This window comes from Hyla sarda, chromosome 3 (genome assembly GCF_029499605.1).
Source record: "Hyla sarda isolate aHylSar1 chromosome 3, aHylSar1.hap1, whole genome shotgun sequence".
In the NCBI taxonomy this organism is placed as follows: domain Eukaryota; kingdom Metazoa; phylum Chordata; class Amphibia; order Anura; family Hylidae; genus Hyla; species Hyla sarda.
Window position 1 is genome coordinate 127,040,278 of NC_079191.1, and position 15,114 is coordinate 127,055,391.

Here is a 15,114-nt window from a genome sequence, read left to right on the forward strand (position 1 = left end):
GTTTTTGAGCCAAAGTCAGAAGTGGATCCATAAGGGAGGAGAAGTGTAAGTCTTTCCTTTATACGTCCTATTCCTTTTTAATACATTTCTGGTTTTGGCTCAAAAACTGCAGTGGCAGTTTTCCAAAAACTGCCAGAAAAAAAAAAAAACTGTGGAAACCTAGCCTTAGCGTGTGTTGACACGTGCATATTTTCTGCTGCAGATTTGCTGTAGCAGATTTTGCTACCCATTGAAGTAAATGGGCAGAAAAATCTGCAGCTAAAATATGCACACGTGAACATTCCCCAAGGTTACCCTAAAATGCAGCACAAAATCCACAACAATATTGCCCAAGTAAAATTATGAATAACATCATTTGGTAAGGTTACACACAAAGTAGTTGCAAAACCAGCTTTTTCCCTTTCTTTTCTAGACATTCTAGAATGGAACTTATCCTATTACAGAATTCTTCTTTATTGCATCAAAATGCAGGCTTATCCGACCAAAGGAATTTGGGTTGTCAGGTGGAATTTATTATTTTCCTATTGTCTTCAGGATGCCAAATAACATGACAAAAACTATAACTCACCTTCCTCCGCTCCCTCATAGCTCTGGTATTGGGGTGCCCTGATACCGGACTCTATGAGGTTAGTTTACGTTTTAGTTGTTTTTTTAGTCACCTTTGGGACAATTGTAAAATAATAAGTTCCACTAGACAACCCCTTTAGGAAGGTTATTCTGCTAACAGACTAGCTAGAAGGGTCTATTCACATGTACAGTATTCTGTGCAGATTTGATGCGCAGGATTTCAAGCTGTGTTCAGTTTATATTGAAATCTGCAGCAGAAAATCCTGCGCATCAAATCTGCGCATCAAATCTGTGCAGAATACTGTACATGTGAATAGACCATATAAGTACAAACATCTAGGACGACTTTATACATAGACAACTAAGTTGTGTTTCTTTAAGCAAAAGTCCGGGATCCATAGCTTCTCTCCAATGCTGCACAATACAAAGCGCATCCTCATATAAAGAATCAGTGGTTAAGCTACAACAGGACAGTACACATATTATATATACTTTGCTTACCTCTCCTCTGTCACCAAGCATGGAATCTGGAGGTTTTGGAAGCTGTTGACCACTAATAACTTTTAGAATAAGCTGCTTTTTAGGGCTGGCTGGTAAAGGGTCTCCAGAGAATGGATTGAACACACCTACAGGGGGGGGGAATGGAAGTGTATTAAAAAGAAATATTTTCTAGTAGACAGCTGCAACATATTTAAACACATAAATTAATCCTAAGTAGAGATGAGCGAACTTACAGTAAATTCGATTCCTCACGAACTTCTCGGCTCGGCAGCTGATGACTTATCCTGCGTAAATTAGTTCAGCCTTCAGGTGCTCCGGTGGGCTGGAAAAGGTGGATACATTCCTAGGAAAGAGTCTCCTAGGACTGTATCCACCTTTTCCAGCCCACCGGAGCACCTGAAAGATGAACTAATTTATGCAGGAAAAGTCATCAACTGCCGAGCCGAGAAGTTCGTGACGAATCGAATTTACTGTAAGTTCGCTCATCTCTAATCCTAAGCAAAAGAGTACAGTATAGTATTTATATAACATATATGCAATTATATTTAACATAATGGCTTTGCTGACATTATCATTTTATGTGACAACATCCTTCAGTTCAGGGTATAATGGTTAAAGATTCTTCCTTTTAAACTCTATGGGGGAGATTTATCAAAACCTGTGCAGAGGAAAAGTTGCCCAGTTGCCCATAGCAACCAATCAGATCGCTTCTTTCCTTTTGCAGAGGCCTTGTTAAAAATGAAAGAAGCAATCTGATTGGTTGCTATGGGCAACTGGGCAACTTTTCCTCTGCACAGGTTTTGATAAATCTCCATCCATGTGCCCACAATTCCTCCAAGAATATGCAGAATGTGTGATAAGTAAACAGTTTCCTTCTCTGCTCTATGCTCATATTTCAGTATAGCTTTATCATATCATATATTATATCTGTTAAAGGAGTACTCCGGCGCACACTTTTTTCCTTTTATCCCGTCCGGGCTGCAAAATAAAAGAAAACACATTTTCTCTTACCTGCCAACGAGCCCCCGGAGCTCCGGTACAGGTGTTCGGCCCCCGGGCTGTATTCTTCTTACTTCCTGTTAGCCCGGCACGTCACACGGAGCTTCAGCCTATCACCGGCTGCAGCGATGTCCCGCCTCGGCCGGTGATAGGCTGAAGCTCCGTGTGACGTGCCGGGCTAACAGGAAGTAAGAAGAATACAGCCAGGGGACCGAACACCTGTACCGGAGTGTACCGGAGCTCTGGGGACTCGTTGGCAGGTAAGAGAAAGTGTGTTTTCTTTTATTTTGCAGCCCGGACGGGATAGAAGGAAAAAAGTGTGTGCCGGAGTACTCCTTTAATATATGTTATATCTGATCTTCCATTGCTCTTTTCTTGTACGGATCAAGCTGTAGGATCATGTTATATATGGGCAGAACTTAATTCCCTTGTTATGATAGCGTAGACTACATAAATGGTCGCCTACTGCCAGGGTAAATGTTTTCAGAACTATACCTCTCTGAAGATAATATCTCCTCTCCTTGTGGCTGTGTCGCACTCAGAGCCAGATGGAATTTTCTTCCATCAGGGAATATGTAATATCTCCTGAAGACAGAGGCAAGTAAACCTGACACTCATAAACCCTGAGGCACGTCTAGCAGCAGCTACTTATACAAAGCTTCTGGAAATGGAAAGCTATGCACGTGTCACTGTTACCCACAGCCACCAATTAGATTCCTATTTTGTAGTTTGATGTTTCTATGGAAAAAACTTTTTGTCTGACCCAGTTCTCATACATAATGTCCTTTATACTTAGTCATGGCCACGAAGATCTGACATATGAAAGGACAAGTATGCACTGAGTGTTTATTAATACATTAAGATTGTCTCAAGAGGAACACAAAGAAAATCTTTTATCCTTTTATGTATATTGCTTTTTAGGGACACAATGCTGAGATTATCATTCTAGCACTGAAGTTGCTTTATATCATTTCAGCTTGTGGTGTGCTCAACAGCTGTTTGTGAGCTGGCACCGCGGCGTGCAGCTCAAACAGGTGGGTGGCGAATACAATATTGCAGGGGTCCCTAGCAATCATTAAAAGGAGATGTCCGGTGCTCACTTTTCTTATTTTATCCGTTCCGGTCTGAAAAATAAAAGAAAACAAATTTTCTCTTACCTGCCTAGGCTCCCCTGGTGCTTCAGTACAGGCGTGTTCGGTCCCCGGGCTGTATTCTTCTTACTTCCTCTTAGCCCGGCACGTCACACGGAGCTTCAACCTATCACCGGCCGCATCGATGTCCCGCCTCGGCCAGTGATAGGCTGAAGCTCTGTGTGACGTGCCGGGCTAACAGGAAGTAAAAAGAATAAAGCCCGGGGACCGAACGCCTGTACTGGAGGACCGGGGGAGGCTAGGCAGGCAAGAGAAAGCTTATTTTCTTTTTTTTGCAGCCCGGAACGGATACAATAAGAAAAGTGAGCACCAAACATGTCCTTTAAACGTGATTTTTAATATTTGATTTTTATTTGATACCAAATAAATAAGTTTTGTAATTGGCTTCCATTTAAAAAAAAAATAATGATAATTTTTAGTTTTTCTGCTGTATACTTCTGCCCACCAGGGGTCTCCCTTCTTGGCCAGAACACATTCCGTCTGGTCAAAATTTTAGATTTTGGTCTCCTGCTTGTAATGGCAGGAGACAAAACTCAGGAAGTGTTTCACTGCACCGAGCTTGATTGACAGCTGCAAAGAGATTCCCTGAAACATACATAGAGCCTCACTGACGGCTGCACAGACTAAAAGCTGCACAGACTGAAAGCTGCAAAAAGCCTTGCTGAAAGATACACAGACTGAAAGCTGCTGCACATAGCTTGAGGTCTTCTATTCATCACAGCACTGCAACCATGTGAGGGCAAAAGTGGTCCCCCAGCAGGCTTAAGTAATGTCATGCCTGCTGCGAAACGCCCACTTTCTCCTGCTAGGAGATTGCACTATCTGAGCAAGAATAAAGGTATGATACAGAGCTTTTTAAAGCTCTGACATTTTTTTTAAGGGTAAGAGGAGTGTTAGGAGTAGTTAGGGAACATATATCAAATCGGATGTAAACCTATATGCACCAGGGTGTTGTGCAATCAATAATGGAGGCTCAGTTCCATATTCATAGACATCAGTATGTACAAGAATCACATTTCACAGCATTCTTTGTTTCTTATGCTCTCTTTAGTAATTAAATTCTTTATGTGCAAAAGATTATCTTCAATAGTATCAAAAGTAGTATGAAGTACATCAAATATTATCACCCTTGGTGCTCTACTAGACGCGCTCGACAGTCCTCAGCATTCAGGATTACTTTACCCTTTTCAAGGGCACTCTGTTCCTTCCAATCACAAAGGGGTAGACAGCTTTCGGAAGTGTCCGGCGATTGCTCAGCTGTCTACCCCTTCGTGAGAGGAAGAAACTTCAACTACAGGATGCCCGTGAAATGTGTGAAGTAATCCTGAATGCTGAGGACTGTCAAGTGTTTCTGGTAGAGCTCCAAGGGTGATAATATTTTTTGTACTTCATACTAATTTTGATACTATTGAAGATACTTGATCTTTTGCACATAAAGAATTGAATTACTAAAGAGAGCATAAGAAACAAAGAACACTGTGAAAAGTGATTCTTGTATATACTGAAACTTAGGGAAGATAGCCTAAGTTAGTATAGAAAAGTTTATATGGTAACAGGTACTCTTTAAAGGGGTACTCAGCACCTAAAAATGTTATTCCCTATCCAAAGGATAGGAGATTAGGGGATAAGAGGTCTGATCATGGGGGAACAACCCGCGATATCCGGCGCGACACCCCAATCATCCGGTGCAAGGAGCGAACTCTTCTCTATGCCAAATTATGGGCCACCAAAGCCATTATGCCCCCTCCTTTCATGTCTATGGTAGGAGGATGCGTGATGGCTATGTAATAGCCATCAAACCCCCTCCCATATACATGAATGGAGGGGGTGTGGCATGATGTCACGAACATGGAAGCTCCAAGCTTCCATGTTCAGAATGCCACAGTGCTGGCCCAGAGATTCTGAGGGTCACAGCAGATGGACCCTGTGATCAGAAATCTAATCCCTTATCCTTTGGATAGGGGATAAGATGTCTAGGGGATAAGATGTCTAGAGGCGGAGTACCCCTTAAAAGGCTGTCAGAGCACAATGGAAGTTGTAGTTTTGCAAAAGCTGAAGATCTACAGGTTGGTGATCACTGGCATAGACATACAATATGCACACAACCCCCTCTCCATAAATTATTTATTTTTTTTTTTTGTTTTACTTATAAGAATATGTGATGTATACATCTACAATAATCTACTCTAAGTTTTACTAATATTTTTTAGGACTGGAGAAAAACAGATAATTTATTTTAAAGTAGTCCGTACATGTTAGGGTTTCCTTCGGGTAACATTTATGGGTACATCACATGTATCTATATCACATCAGTTTTTCTTTAATAGTTAGGTGCAGGTCTAACCACACAATTAATAGTAATAAATGGTATGTAAAAAGCCTCATAATTGACATTTTGCATTCTTTCTGTCAGTGAATTCAATTATGTGAACAGCTGGCTTTCATGGTGACACGCTGTCATGTTATGCAATAGATGCTGTCATGTGCCGCGTTTCAGCACCATGTGATTCACAGGTCAACCCTAATAAAGGGAATTGAAATAACAGGAACAGGTGGTTTGCATGTATTCCATTCTTGGATCTACCAATTAATGTGGCGGCATACCTTTATACATCTGCTGGGGTTTGAGGACATATCCACAATTACCATTCACCTTGAATTTTGCTCGATTTAATTCCATCATGCGTCCTTCTGTCTGGTAGTTGAGCGCCACTGTGAACAAGGAAAAAAAAAAAAAGGATGAGAGGATGTAACAAACACGCGCCGCACAGCTACATTGAATATATAGCTGCTCCATCCAATGCGCACAAAAGCTATCCTCCAGACTGGTGTTAATGTGGTTATCACCGATTGTCCTTACATATTGTATAATGGTAATATATTTTCTACCTGGCAAACTATCAGTGCAGCACTCTTCACAGCACAAATGGTATTTAAAAGGCACAAATAGTATTCAAAGAAAGCGTCTGCTGTATTATAACAATAACTGTAACCTACTAGCAACCTGCTGACAAGGAAACATCAGTATACATCAGGATCCTAGAGTGAACTGTACTGGCACCAATGTGGCATATGCATAGTCATATGGAAATAATGGGTGACTCAGTGGGAAGAGTGTCATGTCTGCTTGTTCCTAAAATGCTACATTACCTCTATGTTAATCATTCATCTGTATACCCAGCAAGGTGGAATAATGAAAGTATAAAGATGATCTGTACTGGAGATATAAGTCCTGCGATAAGATGGTTTATACAGTAATGATGAAAATATATAGAGGAAATATACTGGAGATACAAGCTCCTCTGATAAGAAAGTTTATACAGTAATTCTAGGTTTATATAGTGTATTCCTGACCCTGGATGTCCTAGTATGAATACTGATGATATAACAATGTCCAGACCTTGTTCCACAAGCTGTGGGCTTGTATGCACAGCAAAAACAGGATCTGCTAAGTTAAGGAGATACATGCTGTATACTGTATTACAAAAATGTTCATCTCCAAGACACAAAGTAGAAATGAATCAACGAGAAACAAGACAGCAAAAACTATGCTCACATCAATAAACATGTCAATATTATTTATATTGTATAGGAGAGCGAACAAACATCTATAAAAACAAAATAAATTCAGAGATATCCCTAGGATAGGCCATCTATTAGATCAGCAGGGCTCTAACTCCAAGCACTCCAGACGATCAGCTGACTGATGCAAGTGTTGTAGCTTCTTTATTTCTAACCAGGCACAGGTCTATATATTTGCCTTGAGCTGACCGTGACAGTTGCTAGCATTGTGCTGCCTGCATCTCATGATAAAATAATGCTAGGTAGGCCGCTAACTAGGCAGCTTGTTAGCTAGGTATCTAACCAGGTAGCTAGGTAGGTCACTAGAAGGGTTGTTTAGTAGGTTGCAGGCTGCCCTCACTGACAGGCAGCTTCCAACTGTATGAGCACAAGTTAGAGCAAACAGCAGTGGGCTTGGGCTTCAGATAAAAAAATATAAATAATATGAAAAAAATTATCTTGGGCGGCAGATTGCCGCCCCTTGTCATGTCAAGGTTCCTCCTGGGTCAAATGGACCCAGTGGGGCTTATGGTAAGGCCAGTGTAGTGGAGAAAACTGTGCCTTGTAGCGTAATTTGACCCTCTGCACAGGGACACCGTTTCATGCTTTAGAGCATGCTCCCTCTTACTCCATCACCGCTACCCTTCCTCAGGGGAAGAGGGAAAAAGTTTCCACACTGCTTAGACAAACTGTGGAATGCAGCCAGAGGAGCGCTCCACAGTTCTTCTCCTAGTCGCTCACAGTGCATATCTACCAACGCCCACTACCTGTTGCAAGACTACAACTCCCACAGCATACCCATACAGTGAGGACATGCTGGGGGTTGCAGTCTTGGAACAGCTAGCAGGTGGGAGAAAGGCTGGGATATGTGCAGGGAAACTTTGTCCCCGTCCCCCTAAGAGAAGGTTGCAGGGATGGGGTGAGAGGGAGTGGACTGTAAAGCAGAAAACTGTCCCCCTGTGCAGAGGGTCACATTCCACTACAGGGGCCCAGTTTTCTATATCACACCGGCACTGGCAGCTGTACCTGGTGTCACAGCTTATCATAGCAGTGTATGGGAAGAGCTGCAATACTAGGTACAGCCACTAAAAATTGTATGGCACTGTGCCTGGTAAGTAGTGAAGCATCATCAGCAATTGTACATATGCTTTAATGATGGCTTGTCCTAAGGATAAACAAAAGAATTACAGCAGCACACTGTTAGCGCTAAGATATATATATAACACTGTCTTTTTATAACAATACTGCTATAGAGAAAAATAGCTGGATCTTACAAGTCCATAAATTGTAGGCTTAGTGCTAGCCCAAGAGAGGCATATGTATAGTTTAGGGTCCATCCCAAATAAGGTCAACTTATCGTGGTGGGATGGTACACACAATTTGGCCAAATGGTAAACTAAGAACTTCTATTTTTCTCAAATTAGCAGTATTACAATGAAAAAAGTGTTATATTACACATATATCTTGTGCTTTTTTTGTTCTAAGGATTTATATATCCCAGAAAAACCCTTTAATATAATAAAAAATGTAGCCCACGAGGGGTGTAAATGAAGTAGAGACATATATCCTCGCTAGTCCCTAGAATCCTCCTAACTTTATTAGTATTGTAATATAATTGGTTTAAAGTTGCAAATAATGATCATAAAGTATTCTTTTTATCATTTTGGGTGAAAATAAGTAATGTCATCTGTTTTCTATCATCATCCCAATATTTTCATAAAATAATATGAACAAATTTCACACATCTATGAAAACATAATGGCAGACTGAGCATCCTTCCATAACAAAAACAAATGTATTAGGATGCAATCACTTGTGTAAACCTAGCCCAATTCTTTAAAAAAATACTGCTTTATGTACAGAGACAGTAGCCACGTTTCTTACGTTATTTGAATAAACTGTTTGTGTTACAAAAGTGTTTCATACACAAATGTATCTTATGTCAGTGTACGGGTGCAAACAATAAAAGGTAAACATTTACTGCTATATAAGAGTCAATAGCCACAGCAAAGCCAGTTATACATACCCAACTGGATCCCAGCATTCCAGTACGGTACAGGGTTAAAGTTACTGGAGTCTATCCTGTAAGCTGATGGATATATTCTGGTAAGCTGTTTCTGGTTGTACAGTATGAACTGTTCTGACTTCTGCTGAACAGCTTGATGAGCTCTTGTCTCACTGAATGACAGAACATTTCCTGTGGACCCTGTAATAAGACAGAAAAGCAAGTTATTTCTGCTGCGGAGACAGGCTTGCTTTATTTTCTTCTTCTTTTGGTTCTTTAAGGAACATTTTTATTTAATGGTAAGAGAAGAAACAATCTATACAGTCAATAGCAACATGTACAGTAATGGACAAAAAAGTATAGGCCTGTGTTGATAAATATGCGGACAAGTACCAGTATGGGTAGACAGATGTGGAATCCGGTTTGCCTGGCAGGGCAAACCAGATGTCCGATGAAAGTCCGACTTGTGGCTGAATCGGCACAAGCCCGATGATGGACACAGAGCCAAAATTGAGTTTTGAAGGCTTTATTTAGTGCAGAACAACGCGCTTCGAGGGGTCATCCCTTTTCGTCAGGTTCTTCGATCCTGACGAAGAGGGGTGACCCCTCGAAATGCGTTGTTCTGCACTAAATAAAGCCTTCAAAACTCCATTTTGGCTCTGCGTCCATCCTCGGGCTTGCGCCGATCCAGCCACAAGTCGGACTTTCTCCAAACATCTGGTTTGCCCTGCCAGGCAACCCGGATTCCACATCTGTCTACCTGTCCCTGACCGCTTATTAAGCGGGACCGACGGCCGGCCGCATCCCGACATACCTGCATCTACAAGCGCGTACCAGTGTTGTGCCTACCTTTTCTAAATATCACCTATCACCTACGATCTTCACTATTGGAGCACCGAGTCTGTGTTTTTTCCCCTATCTGCTTTCCAAGTACCAGTATGGACCAGTTTATCTATATATAAAAATATTTGTTAGGCAACCTACACAACCAATGACAGCAACCGTTATGTGCCAAAGAAGTCAGAGCTATTGTCTATCTAGGAAGGCATACACACCATCATAAAAATGTTGAGAGTTTCCAGTATTTGGGTTACCAACCAAGTGTCACATACTTTTTATTTTTTTTTAAATATGGCCAAATAGGATTATTCATGGGAAGGAATTGACAAAACAAATCCAGGCTTCTATGGTGGGGTACTTAGGCACATTTCAACTGTTCCAATAGAAAAGGTAGTTTTTTTTCAAAAGGGGCCATTGCCAAGTAATAGTTTTCTACTGTCACTAGCAAAAGAAAACATTTTAAATGGGTAATCCTCTATCAACTGCACTGTAGGACAAATGTGTATTTGTGGGCTGTATTTTGGAACTAAACTCATTATATATGATTCTAGTTTGAAACACGCATGCATAACATTATAATAATATATTACCAGATACTGAACTACTATACCAGCAGTATAAAGAAATATATTCTACCACTGTTCCAATTTTTTTTCATCAAAGAAAAACGGAAAAGGTTAAAGAAGGCAATGTGTATGTCAGATGACAGATTCCTATTGTATATGCTAAACATTGCCATGCTGGGAAGAGTGGAGAAATGGATGTACGCACACTACTCTTGTTCACTAGCCTTTGAAATAATTGAATTTATTTTAATTTTACTGTAGTTTTATAAACATATGAATGCATCTAAATTACAATGATAACAAGTCAGAATTGCATTCAGTTTTCTTTTTTTATTTTATTTGGTATAGGGGGAGTATAGCTGTGAGAGAATGCCTGCGCCAACGCACTATAGGATTAGATGGGATTTCATAGTGGTTTTGTTCAATATGAAAAATATACTGTATGATGCTAATTCCATGCTAGTATTCAGTGTTACTTGGCAATATTTACAAATGTTCTTTGTTACATTGTGCTTTCATACCCAGGATACAGCAAATGTGAATAGCTATGTTTTATACAAGCCTTTTAAGTGACTGCTCGGATTAAATGAAAACAAGCATTTGTGTTGCTTAAAAAGATAAGCCTCATTGTTTGGATCTATGTCAGCAAAACATGCAATTATGATAAAAGCTCAAACCGCTGACCACAACAAAAGCAAAGCTTCTTCTATTTCCATTGAGAAGATTTCACATCAATCTACACAAATGTAAATATGATGATGAAATGAGAGCAGCCAATCTCAGTATGAAGGAATGCATAGATAAGCAGTGCTAACCTTTCTAGCTCAACTAAGCTAAGGGAAAAAAAAACATATGAAACCACAGGATGCAGACATGTAATCTTTTGTGAACAATAAGTAAACGATAAAAAAAGAAATGTCAGCTGTGCTACTGTTACCACTGGTGTTGGCCAATATGTAAGTTGCTATCATGTTGCAATTACAAAGGATTACCCCATAACATTTCTTTAGAGTTTTTGACCTGTACCCAACCGCAGACAAATTTGACATATACCTCTACAAAGGGAAAACATTGGAATTTTAGAAAAGAGGTGTTCTAAATCCATTGATACCCAAATCTGTGATGAAAAATTATCCTTCTTCTGCCTCTGTCCATAAATATACCTTGCCAACTTTCTACATGTACTACATTACATGTTTTTGCATGGGGTGGTTTTGAGGCAAGGCTAGGTTCACATCTGCAGAAGCTCCTTTCAGGGTCTCTGTCACAGATTACATACCAGGACAAAAAAAGGTTAATGCAGGGATGTGGAAATCCTATCGCCCGACTCCCGGGACAAGTAGTTTTGGGCACCGGGCAGGTGAATTTTTTAATAGATTTAGCCCTGTATCGGGCTAGCAGGGACAGACAGACTTCCCCCTTATTTTTCTTTAATGCCAGTGTGAGGTGCAGGAGCCGATGCAAGTCTGCACCTCACACCGGCGCTCAGAGTGTATGGAGGGGGCGGCGGCCCCCAGTTGATTTCAGTAGCCGGGGGCCACTGCTCAGAGCCCCCCCCCCCCCCAGCCGGTGTGAGGGGATCTCAGGAGCGAGGGCAGAGCCCGAGGTCGCACGTCTGCAGGAGATGATTAAGCCACGCCCCCTCATCCCCCCCTCCCGGAGGATGGAGCGTGCAGCTCTGTATAATACAAGAAGACAGGGGGAGAATGAGGACGTCCACAGCTCCTCCCTCCCCCACACACAGCCTCTCCCTCCCCCTTGCTCTGTCTACACAGGACCTCACTTATCACGGGGAGGTTTCAAGTATTCATGGGGGAAAATACAGAGCGGGGGGAGGCTGTGTGTGAGGAGACTGCACTGCATGGGCTGGGGATTTCACCTCACACCGGCTCAGGTGAGGAGGTTGAGCATGCAGGCGGCGGGAAGGGTGGTTGTATATGTATGTAATGTATGATTAGGGGGGGTGTATGTATGATGTGTGCATATGTATGGTGTATGTGTCATGTGTATATATGAAGTGTATATGTGTATGGTGTCTGTGTATGTGTGATGTGTGTATGATGTGGGGTGTATCAGCGGTGGGTGTATGTATAATGTGTGCATGTGTATGGTGTATGTGTCATGTGTATATATGAAGTGTATATGTGTATGGTGTCTGTGTATGTGTGATGTGTGTATGATGTGGGGTGTATCAGCGGTGGGTGTATGTATAATGTGTGCATATGTATGGTGTATGTGTCATGTGCATATATGATATCTGTATGGTGTCTGTGTATGTGTGATGTGTGTATGTAATATATGATATAGGGGGCAGCAGCAGGTGTATGTATGATGTGTGCATATGTATGGTGTATATTTATGGTGTGAGTGTGTGTATATATGATGTGTGTATGGTATATGTGTGATGTGTGTATGTAATGTAAGATGTGGGGGGGGGGGGGGAAGCAGCGGCAGGTGCATGTATGATGTATCTATGTATGATGTATGTATATACTGTATAATATAGGTGGCAGTAGCCGGTGTATGTATGATACGTGTATGCATGTATGTTTTGTACAGGGGCGGACTGACAAGTGCTGCTGCCAGTTGTGCTATCTCATTTTCTTATTATTTTTTAGTGTCTTCTGGCAGCCCGCACTTAATTGCACCCCCAGAATCCCACCCCCTTCATACTCACCCGCCGACCAAGAGCCCCACGGATGCACGTAAACGCGCGCAAACCAAAACTACAACTCCCAGCATGTTGCACCATAACCTAAACTGTAGAACTATAAAGTGTAACATGCTGGGTGTTGAAGTTTTGGTTCGGGTCAGCTGCAGAGCCATAGGCTGCATCAGGGCATGCTGGGTGTTGTAGTTACTAACTGCAATTCCAAGTACTCCTTGACACAGGTTATGGCTCTGCAGCTTACACGAACCAAAACTACAACTCCCAGCATGTTACACAATAACCTTAACTGTACTACTATACAGTGCAACATGCTGCAACACCCACACAACCATAGGCTGTATCAGGGCATGCTGGGTGTTGTAGTTATCTAGTAACTAAATGCAACTTCCAGCATTTTCTGACAAACATTATTAGTGTAAATAAAAGGCACCATATAACCTGGATCTTATATCCATCCCTGGTGGTCTAGTGGGGTGGATCGTACTATTTTGGTTGAAATTATTTTATTTACCAGGACAAGTGGATTTTCTTGAGGGACAAGTAGATTGTGTTCCGCATTAGTCCCTTGGACAATTATTATTTTTTTTAATTTCCACACCCCTGTTAATGTAGTATTTTTTGTCATGCTAAGCTCCAGCAAAATGACCAGTGGGAAACCTAATGGTTCCTAATTGGGTCTGTTGGGTTCAGTTGATGTGTATGTCGTGCTGAAGACCAACTGGTTCTCTTTACCACTGAAGAACAGAATCTGTGACCGAGGCCCAGAACAAAGCCTCCAAAGCAGATGTAAACCTAGCCTTAGTGATAGTATTCCTGTAATACTTCTGGTGGTCCAGAGTACTTTGTAGTTAGTATTTTACTTTTATAGTAATAAAGAGTAAAATTTTAATAGGCGGAGCTTTCTATAGAGGATATATCATATCACCTTTATGCCTGAATTGGGTTGAATATTAGATTGACATGTTACACAGGTTGTTCTCTTGCCCTCATGTTACTGGCAATCATAGATGTCAGCACTGAATAGCAAGGCTCTTATGAATGGTACTGCATGCTTACAGTTGGGGAAGGGCTCTTTTGTACTTGTATTTTCACCTGAACTCCAGGGATATTGCTATAGGTCTTTGGCTATTTTCTTGTGCTTTTATATCACCATAGTTTGTGCTATGGTCTGTTTCAAATTGTGCTATATATTGCAACATGTAAACAACTATAATTCAAAAGAAAAAAGAAATAAACTGTATACAGTATGAACAGAATATAATTCTAATGTAAGCCACGGTTTTGCTTTACTCTTCTTGCGCATGAAAAAACTGGTGATAAAATAAATGAATGATAAATATCCAATTTAGATACTTCTGCAAGAAAATAAATACTGGTTTGAGTTGGAGGTAGTAGTTTTATACCAGCCTAGTTGGTAGACAGTAGGGAAACATTATTCCTATCATTAAAGCAGAATTATCATTAAAAATAACAAAAGCTTATCTCACTGCACACAGCTTATACAATTATAAGCCACTACTGTAAAACGGACGCTTCTTTACAAAATGTCACTTCTGCTCTTTTTCAGCAGCACTGAGATAAACAGTCAGTCTTTTTCAACCATTTTAATAAACATTTAGCAAAACAGGAGCTCCTATTCATTACATTTATAGACTTCAGTCAGTGCCCCAATTTTTCTACTGAGCTGTTAAAAACAATTGTAACTATTTTTCATTTTTTTTTTTTTTTGCTTTTGCGTGTTTTCTTTCTAAATATGTAATTTCAAAAATTTATATAGGCCTTAACCTTCAATTGTATTTCTGTCAAGGATACATATGCCATGTAGGCATCTACTGGTGCCATGGGACACCTCATGAAGGGGCTGCAAACCCATGAGCATGAAGCTGTAAAAGGGCAATGCAGAGATAGCAAATGCAAGTGAGGGAAACCTGACTGGGGTTAAGCCACCAATATTAAAGAGGTTGTCTAGGGACCTGAAAAGCCTTCCTCCGCTTCCTGACGCTTTATGAGCCAAAATGTCACTTTTGTAACTGGTGACCAGTTTCAGATATTGCACAATCCTGGGCCTCCTGATTCTGATGAAACCTGGATGATATATGATGTATCCTTTGCTGGATTAGCACCCAGATTGGTCTCTTGCATTGGGGATGGAAGGAAGTAACAGCAGTCAGATGAACAGCTATCTAAGTGTTCTAACAGGCCAATATTGACCTTTGAAAAAGGACCAGTGATCAGCCCACAAATAAGCAAACA

General features: G+C 41.0%; 1 protein-coding gene across 1 annotated transcript in view; it reads right to left on the minus strand.

Moving 5' to 3' along the window:
• PLCH1 (phospholipase C eta 1) overlaps positions 1–15,114 on the minus strand; it is a 161,877-nt gene that overhangs the window by 12,793 nt on the left and 133,970 nt on the right. Inside the window, exons 16-18 of the mRNA XM_056564997.1 lie at positions 8,806–8,985; positions 5,823–5,930; positions 1,069–1,193 (exon numbers count right to left, since the gene is read on the minus strand). Coding sequence (XP_056420972.1) covers positions 1,069–1,193; positions 5,823–5,930; positions 8,806–8,985 — 413 coding nt within the window. The remainder of the gene's footprint in view (positions 1–1,068; positions 1,194–5,822; positions 5,931–8,805; positions 8,986–15,114) is intronic.